This window comes from Suncus etruscus, chromosome 5 (genome assembly GCF_024139225.1).
Source record: "Suncus etruscus isolate mSunEtr1 chromosome 5, mSunEtr1.pri.cur, whole genome shotgun sequence".
Classification (NCBI taxonomy): Eukaryota; Metazoa; Chordata; class Mammalia; order Eulipotyphla; family Soricidae; genus Suncus; species Suncus etruscus.
The window spans coordinates 33,994,244-34,004,383 of NC_064852.1; the positions used below are offsets into that span (position 1 = coordinate 33,994,244).

The following is a 10,140-nucleotide window of genomic DNA, read 5'->3' on the forward strand; positions in this document are numbered from 1 at the left end:
GTGTCCCATATGGTCCTCCAAACCAGGAGCAATTTCTGAACACATAGCCAAGAGTAACCCCTGAGCATCACTGGGTGTGGCCAAAAAAAGAAAAAAAAATAATGTTGTGTTGTTCTGTGAAATTTGAGCTACTAAAACCTTTACATTTTCTTTTAATTTTTTTTATTTTTAGAGACACACAGTGTTTTCAAGATAAGATTGCTATATTTTGAAGCAAATGAATTAATTATCATTTTGTCACTCTTTTTAACCTAGATTAAGCAATTAATAACTTCATTTATTATATTCTAATTAAAAAATTGGTCAAAGGGCAACATGTATCTAGAACTTTGCACACATCACTGGACCAAATCTTGGTCCATACAATTTAAGTGTCATGTTTTATGTTGTTTCCCACCATTCTATACCACACACCATCTAGGAGACTGTCATTTAACAAAATGGTCAGAGTGGAGCACCTGTGAATTAACATGCATCGATGGAAGAAGTTTTGAGACCATGGGCCGCCAATCTAGGTCAAGGACATTTATCATTCAGTCTTTACAGAATCAAGACAGCTGTCCCAAGCAGGTTATAGAAACCCGCCCTTGTACAGGTATCAATATCAATTTCAGTTTCTAGTCCTGATTAATTGATCCTTATTGCACTTTTCTATGAAGCATAATAGAACCACTGACATATTTATTTGCAGGAGGTAAATGTTATCATTATATGTGGAAAGCCAGTCTTTGGAACAATAATGAACGAACTGTATGGTGTCAACGTTCAGATGGCATTAATGTCACAGGTAAGTCTACTTAAAGTTCATGTACAAAATTAAAAAATATTAAGAATTGTGTGTTAAAAAATAGCTTATAAATCATTAAAAGTACAGGATTAGCTATGACTTTAAATAAACTTAGAAAAATTTCATACAATTTATCATTATAACTTTGTATGTTATAAAGCAAATAATTCTAATGCCATAATAACAATACAGGGAGTAATATGCATGCCCAGAACCCCATAAAGTCCCCCCTATCTACCAGAAGTGACTCGTGAGTGCAGAGTCAGGTGTAAATCTTGAAAACCACTGTGTTGCCCAAAATAAAAAAATACAGAATTATATATCAATATACACAGTATGTGAGACAGTATATATGAGTCAGTTGAAACACATAAAAAATACCTTAAGTAGTGTCATTTGATATGACTTACAAAAAGATCAATGCTAGCTTATTGAAAATGACTCTAACATTTTAAATCATATAATTTCTCAATGAAAAAATATTTGGCTCTTCTGAGGAAACTGAGGAACTGAAGGGAGCCCTGTCCTACTCTTCTCTGTCTTTCCTGAACTCTGGAAGCTCTCCTCAGAGCCCTGGGAAGTGAACCCCCAAAAAACTACATTTGGAAGCTAGCCAGCGAGCCAGTGAGTGAGTAAGAAATGGCTGGATGTGGGGATTTCCGGGCAGAGTGCTGATTGCTCTACCTGCAGAGTCTCCACCCGGCTGTGCTTCTTCTGAGGAAACTGAGGACCTGAAGGGAGCCCTGTCCTACTCTTCTCTGTCTTTCCTGAACTCTGGAAGTTCTCCTCAGAGCCCTGGGAAGCGAACCCCAAAAAAACTACATTCGGAAGCTAGCCAGCGAGCCAGTGAGTGAGTAAGAAATGGCAGGATGTGGGGATTTCCGGGCAGAGTGCTGATTGCTCTACCTACAGAGTCTCCACCCGGCTGTGCTCCTTCTGAGGAAACTGAGAACCTGAAGGGAGCCCTGTCCTACTCTTCTCTGTCTTTCCTGAACTCTGAAAGCTCACCTCAGAGCCCTGGGAAGCAAACCCCCCAAAAACTGAAGCTACCCAGCAACTCTCCTCAGAGTCTTGGGAAGCGACCCCAAAAATACAGCATTCTGAAGCTGCCAAGCAAGCGAGTGAAAACTATGCCTGTCCAGTGGGGCCCGACTGTGAAAAACTGTGAGTGCTGCCTGTGTGTGTCTCTCTACTATCCTGCTGCGTGAACCTCTTGAGACTGGGCTGAAAAGAGGCTCCAGAAGGCACTTAGCTCCACTTCGCTATGCAGCCGTGCGCTCTTTCTAAAAAAATAACACCATCACAAGAAGAAAAAAAAACACACTAAGAACTGTGTTGGATCACAGAAGCAAGAACTTCTCTCCAGACTGTCTTCTCTGCTGCGTGCTCGGGCCTAAGATTTGATCCTGTGTGAGGCTTCATCCACGGAGGACTCCCCTACCTTGGAGGCAAGCAGGCCCATCCAGAAAGGGCGGAGCCAGAGAAGTGTGCTGCCTGCATCATATAACCAATGAATACCACCACAACACGTAGAAAAACCCACAATACAAGTGTGACAATGGGGAAACAACGCAGGCCAGCATCAGACATAGAGAATGAAGATGACAATTCTGATGACCAGTTAATGACCAACCAACTAATCAACCTCTCAGATAAGGACTTTAGAGTAGCAATATGGAAGATGCTCAAAGACCTCAAAAAAACCATGGATATAGTGGAACAGAACACTAATAATAATCAAGAAAATATGAAGACAGAAATCACAAAACTCCAAACTGAAATAACATGTCAACTAACAGGCCTGAAAAAATCACTAAACGTAGTGAATGACAAAATGGATAAGCTCTGGGACAGGGTATCAGAAGCTGAGAATAGACTTGGTGCTGTGGAAGATGAGATACATAAAATTCCATACAGCAGGAGAGATTGGAAAAAAAACTTAAAGCAAATGAACAGACAATGGAAAAATTAGTCAAAGAATGGGAACAGATGAAAATAGAAGTCTATGATAAGATCAACAGAAACAACTTAAGAATTATTGGAGTCCCAGAGACCCAGGAAGAAAATTTCCAGGAAGAATCAACGGTCAAGAACATCATTAAAGAGAAACTTCCAGAGCTAAAGAATATATGTGATCAAATCCTGCATGCTCGAAGAGTACCAACCAAAAGAGACCCAAGAAAAACCACCCCAAGACACATCCTAGTCACAATGACAAATCCCACAGATAGAGACAGAATTCTGAAAACAGCAAGATCAAAAGGGGAAATCACGTTCAAGCAAGCTTCACTGAGATTTACAGCAGACCTGTCACCAGAAACACTCAATGCCAGAAAGCAGTGGTGGGATATTGTGACAAGACTGAATGAAATGAATGCTTCACCCAGAATACTATACCCAGCAAAACTCACTTTCCGGTTTGACGGAAGAATACATGGTTTCACAGACAAAAAACAGCTCAGAAACTTTATAGACTCAAAACCAGTCTTAAGAGAAAAACTGAAAGACCTAATTTAAAACAAGACTACCAAAAGACACACCAAATTTCGATATAAAGATGGCATTAAATCCCAGGACAATTCTTTCTCTCAACGTCAATGGACTAAATGCACCAGTTAAGAGACACAGAGTGGCTAAATGGATCAAAAAACTCAATCCAACCTTCTGCTGCCTACAAGAAATGCACCTGAATAGTCAGAACAAACATAGACTCAAAATAAAAGGCTGGAGAAAAATTATCCAAGCAAACAACACCCATAAAAAAGCTGGAGTGGCCATACTAATATCAGATAATGCAAACTTTATACTCAGGAAGGTTGTAAGGGACAAAGATGGACATTTTATATTAATCAAGGGGCACGTAGAGCAGGAAGAATTCACTCTCCTAAACATATATGCACCAAATGAGGGGCCAGCAAAATATTTAAAACAACTGTTGACAAATCTGAAAAACAGTATCAATAACAACACAATAATTGTGGGGGACCTCAACACTGCTTTGTCAACACTGGATAGGTCAACCAGACTGAAACCCAACAAGAATATACTAGACCTGAGGAGAGAAATGGAAGAAAGAGGCCTAGTGGATATATATAGGACACTCCATCCCCAGAAACCTGGATACACATTCTTCTCCAATGTACATGGGACATTCTCCAGGATAGACTACATGCTGGCACATAAAACATACCTCCATAAGATCAAGAGGATAGAAATTTTGCAGACTACCTTTGCTGACCAGAAGGCTATGAAATTATTTGTGAATTCCAAAGGGACTCAGAAGAAAAACTTTAACACCTGGAAGTTAAACAACCTCATACTCAATAACCAGTGGGTCCGAGATGAAATCAAGGAGGAAATCAAAAGGTTCCTGGAAACAAATGACAATAAAGACACAAACTATCAGAACTTATGGGACACAGCAAAAGCAGTACTGAGAGGAAAATTTATGGCTTTGCAAGCACACATCAGGAAGGAAGAAGGAGCTTACCTGAGTAGCTTAATGACACAGCTAATAGAACTAGAAAGTACTCAACAAAAGGACCCAAAAATAGGAAGACAGAAGGAAATAACAAAGCTGAGAGCAGAAATCAACGAAGTGGCAACCCAAAAAACATTCCGAAAGATCAACGAAAGCAGAAGTTGGTTCTTTGAAAATATAAAAAAGATTGATAGACCACTGGCAAACCTAACAAAGAAAGAGAGAGAGAGAGAAACTTGATAACTCGTATTAGGAACGAAAAAGGAGAGATCACTACTGATATGACAGAGATTCAAAGGGTAATCTGAAACTACTTTGAAAAACTCTATGCCACTAAAAATGAGAACCTGGAAGAAATGGATAAATTCTTGGACTCTTATAATCTTCCACGGTTGAAAGAAGAGGATGTAGCATATCTAAACACCCCCATCACCATTGATGAAATAAAAATGGTAATCAAAAATCTGCCCAAAAACAAAAGCCCAGGTCCAGATGGATTCACTAATGAATTCTATCAAACTTTCCAAGAGGAACTACTACCAATCCTGGCAAGACTCTTTCATGAAATTGAACAAGTGGAAACACTCCCAAATAGCTTTTATGAAGCCAACATCACCTTGATACCTAAACCAGACAGAGATGCTACCAAAAAAGAAAATTACAGACCAATATCGCTGATGAATGCAGATGCAAAGATCCTCAACAAAATCCTGGCAAATAGGATTCAATACCTCATTAAGAAGATCATCCACTACGATCAAGTAGGTTTCATCCCAGGAATGCAAGGATGGTTTAACATCCGTAAGTCTATCAACATAATACACAACATCAACAACAAGAAAAATAAAAACCACATGATCATATCAATAGATGCAGAGAAAGCATTTGATAAGGTCCAACACCCATTCTTGATCAAAACTCTCAGCAAGATGGGAATGGAAGGAACCTTTCTCAATATAGTTAAGGCCATCTACCACAAGCCAGTGGCAAATATTATCCTCAATGGAAAAAAACTGAAAGCCTTCCCTCTAAATTCTGGCACAAGACAAGGCTGTCCTCTCTCACCACTCCTATTCAACATAGCACTGGAAGTACTTGCTATAGCGATTAGGCAAGAAAAAGATATCAAGGGAATCCAGATAGGAAAGGAAGAAGTCAAGCTCTCACTGTTTGCAGATGACATGATGCTCTACTTAGAAAACCCTAAAGACTCTACCAAAAAGCTTCTAGAAACAATAGACTCATATAGCAAGGTGGCAGGCTACAAAATCAACACACAAAAATCAATGGCCTTTCTATACACCAATAGTAATAAGGAAGAAATGGACATTAAGAAAAGAACCCCATTCACAATAGTGCCACACAAACTCAAATATCTTGGAATCAACTTGACTAAAAATGTGAAGGACGTATACAAAGAAAACTATAAAACTCTGCTCCAAGAAATAAGAGAGGACACGCGGAAATGGAAACACAGACCCTGCTCATGGATTGGCAGGATTAACATCATCAAAATGGCAATACTCCCCAAGGCATTATACAGATTCAACGCTATCCCTCTAAAGATACCCATGACATTCTTCAAAGAAGTGGATCAGGCACTTTTGAAATTTGTTTGGAACAATAAGCACCCTAGAATAGCTAAAGCAATCATTGGGAAAAAGAATATGGGAGGAATTACTTTCCCCAACTTTAAACTGTACTACAAAGCAATAGTTATCAAAACAGCATGGTATTGGAATAAGGACAGGTCCTCAGATCAGTGGAATAGGCTTGAATACTCAGAAAATGTTCCCCAGACATACAATCACCTAATTTTTGATAAAGAAGCAGAAAATCCTAAATGGAGCAGGGAAAGCCTCTTCAACAAGTGGTGTTGGCACAACTGGCTAGCCACTTGCAAAAAATTAAACTTAGACCCCCAGCTAACATCATGTACGAAGGTAAAATCCAAATGGATTAAAGACCTCGATATCAGACCCCAAACCATAAGATATATAGAACAACACATAGGCAAAACTCTCCAGGACATTGAGACTACAGGCATCTTCAAGGAGGAAACTGCACTCTCCAAGCAAGTGAAAGCAGAGATTAACAGATGGGAATATATTAAGTTGAGAACCTTCTGCACCTCAAAGGAAATAGTGCCCAGGATACAAGAGCCACCCACTGAGTGGGAGACACTATTCACCCAATACCCATCAGATAAGGGGCTAATCTCTAAAATATACAAGGCACTGACAGAAATTTACAAGAAAAAAACATCTAATCTCATCAAAAAATGGGGAGAAGAAATGAACAGACACTTTGACAAAGAAGAAATACAAATGGCCAAAAGACACATGAAGAAATGCTCCACATCACTAATCATCAGGGAGATGCAAATCAAAACAACAATGAGATACCACCTCACACCCCAGAGAATGGCACACATCACAAAGAATGAGAACAAACAGTGCTGGCGGGGATGTGGAGGGAAAGGAACCCTTATCCACTGCTGGTGGGAATGCCATCTAGTTCAACCTTTATGGAAAGCAATATGGAGATTCCTCCAAAAACTGGAAATCGAGCTCCCATATGATCCAGCTATACCACTCCTAGGAATATACCCTAAGAACACAAAAATACAATACAAAAACCCCTTCCTTACACCTATATTCATTGCAGCACTATTTACCATAGCAAGACTCTGGAAACAACCAAGATGCCCTTCAACAGACAAATGGCTAAAGAAACTGTGGTACATATACACAATGGAATATTATGCAGCTGTCAGGAGAGATGAAGTCATGAAATTTTCCTATACATGGATGTACATGGAATCTATTATACTGAGTGAAATAAGTCAGAGAGAGAGAAAAATGCATAATGGTCTCACTCATCTATGGGTTTTAAGAAAAATGAAAGACATTCTTGCAATAATAAATTTCAGACACAAAAGAGAAAAGAGCTAGAAGTTCCAGCTCACCTCAGGAAGCTCACCACAAAGAGTGATGAGTTTAGTTAGAGAAATAACTACATTTTGAACTGTCCTAATATTGAGAATGTATGAGGGAAATGCAGAGCCTGTTTAGAGTACAGGCAGGGGTCGGGTGGGGAGGAGGGAGATTTGGGACATGGGTGATGGGAATGTTGCACTGGTGATGGGTGGTGTTCCTTTTATGACTGAAACCCAAACACAATCATGTATGTAATCAAGGTGTTTAAATTAAAAAAAAAATTAAAAAAATAAAAAATATTTGGCACTGTATCTCAACATAAACTGAAACATAGAGAAATAAAAAATTAAGAACATTTGTCTGGATTTAATAGGAAACTAAAATGTTTATAATGATGCAAAGAACTCTTGCAATAAATTATAGATGCATCATGTTCATAAACTGTAAACTTAGATTTTGAATAATATGTTAATCATGATCATTAATATTAAATATAGATTCAGAAAATGTTTTTCATTTATTATAGTAGATAAAGTTTAATTCTGAGAACGTTTTCAATAATTTTAAACTGTTTTTAATTACTTTCTATCTGAGAAAAAAGAATTGTCATTGTTTTTACTTAGGAGATGACAGAGAGCTTATCAAAACAAAGAATTTTTGTCCTTCAATAGGAATAAAATTGTCAGCTCTGCCTTTTCCCTGTTTGTTTTTACATTAGTTGTATTTTCTTTTATCTGAAGTTTATCCATACACAAATTCAACTTAAGCTACATTTCTACTGTGAAACACATTGTTAAAACAAAAAGCAATGTAAAATTACTTAGCCAGCAACTCAGAACCATCATCTTTACAGTTTGCTGAGAATTAATATTTGTTGAGGATTACATGTAAAACTTGTTATATAAAGAAAGTTATGTAAACTATAAAAAAAACTCTAAATTTTTCCCTCGTTCCCAGGAGATCCCTCTCTGAAGGGATGCCATAACTTTCAGGGGTCTCAAACTCAATTTACCTGCGAGCCGCAGGAGGCAAAGTCGGGGTGATCCTTGAGTGCAAAGTCAGTAGTAAGCCTTGAACATTGGAGGTTGTGACCCAAACAACTAAAACAAAACAAAACAAAACAAAAAAAGATTCCTCTAGGGCAGGGTCTCAAACTCGTGGTCCGCGGGCCGTTAGTGATACTGGAGACATTGAGTTAAAGGAAAAAAGACACAACTGATCAATTTCACACAAGTGAAACTGGACCAAAATGAGTATTATTTTTTCTTACTTAGTAAATTATTTCTGTTTCAAATAGCAGTGAAAATGTAGATGCTCTACATGTTGGCTTTTTACACTTACCTTAGATAAAAATAATAATGCCCTGAAATAATAAACATTATAATTTTGTATATATAATCATATAAACTTTATAAACTAAAGTGTAAATAATAGGAAGATTTTGTACTAATGTGATATTATTCTATTCATTTATTCAAAAATTATTTATTGAGAACCTAAAAGCACTATGTCAGCTAAATACCCATCTGGTTTTTTTACATCAATTTATTAAAATATGTGGGGGTGAAGAGAGATGGTACATATGGTCAGGTAATTGTTTTTCATGTGATGAATCTGATACTTTGCACTAACAAGCACCACCAGAAGTGATCTCTGAGTGAAGAGCCAAAACTGTGCTCCTGAACACAGTATGGACCCAACACAAAAATGTGTAGAAATTTGTATGTGACTGTCTGTTTGTATTATGATTAAATATATTAAAATATTACCAAGGTTTTGATATTTTGGTCTTATTCATTGATTAGTGGCATGCATTAGCATTTGTTGTTTTGGAATCAGCTTAATGACTTAAAGCTGAAGTTAAATACTCACAGAATAGATTTTTGAGGAATATCTTTTCTTTTTTTTTTTTTTTTTTTTTTTAAAAATATGGAACGCTTCACGAATTTGCGTGTCATCCTTGCGCAGGGGCCATGCTAATCTTCTCTGTATCGTTCCAATTTTAGTATATGTGCTGCCGAAGCGAGCACGGAATATCTTTTCAACTCCTGAAGTTAAGCTGATATTTCATTCATTCTTGCACTGATGAAATGAAAATCATCCATTCACTCAATGAGCTTGGGCTTCAGTCTCCTGCATTTCTATCAAGGCCCACATGATAGAACTGCATTACAATGAATAGATATTAATATAACCACTGAAAATATCTATTATCTAAGCCTATCTGCAACAATCCAGCCTAGAGTAATGAATGAAGTAAGACTGGGATACAAGTCAGAAAACAAATGTCTTAATGATATATTTGAAAACTGCCCAATTCAAGAGAGATAAACATCCTTTCAAATGTTTGTCAAACAAAAAAAATATGAACAAATGATGTTATCAATTCCTTCATAGGAGGCTGTTCTCCTCAGGCACGTCCTGCTGCTATTCGACAATGTAATCCAGCCTGCAGAAAACCTTTTTCCTACTGCACACAGGTGAGTCGTATGCTAAGGGTATTATAGTTGCTGCATTTAAAAATGCAGATAGTGAATTTCCGGTCTGCTACTGCTTTGACTGTTGTTTGTAGCCATGATACCATTTAGAGGTATCTTCAAGAGCCCACAAAGCTGCTAATAATGTTTTGTAGACCACATGTTAAAGAAAACACTCTTTTCCTTAGAGCCAGATTTAACTAATTTATAGTTTGTTCAACCAATAAATGCTCAGATTATTTATTCTCCCTTTCTTGGAATTTTTAAAACTATTTTTAAAAGTTAAAACTGCACATTCATTAAGTGTTATTTTACTAAAATTATATTATGATTAATATAAGTATTCAAGTAAATTTAAATGGCTATTGTATTGTCTATAAGACTACATGACTACATATGTTATACCTGAATATGTGTTATAATATATCAAATATAATGTAAACTTATGTTTAAAAT

At 37.2% G+C, this 10,140-nt stretch overlaps 1 protein-coding gene and 1 non-coding gene across 2 annotated transcripts in view; one reads left to right on the forward strand and one right to left on the reverse strand.

Annotated features, from left to right (window-relative positions):
* THSD7B (thrombospondin type 1 domain containing 7B) overlaps positions 1-10,140 on the forward strand; it is a 957,836-nt gene that overhangs the window by 928,374 nt on the left and 19,322 nt on the right. The window contains exons 23-25 of the mRNA XM_049773766.1: positions 422-595; positions 692-787; positions 9,605-9,687. Of these exons, the coding sequence (XP_049629723.1) occupies positions 422-595; positions 692-787; positions 9,605-9,687 (353 nt within the window). The remainder of the gene's footprint in view (positions 1-421; positions 596-691; positions 788-9,604; positions 9,688-10,140) is intronic.
* Positions 9,131-9,237, reverse strand: LOC126010412 (U6 spliceosomal RNA). Its single transcript, XR_007496442.1, has one exon. It is a non-coding gene; the product is annotated as a U6 spliceosomal RNA (small nuclear RNA).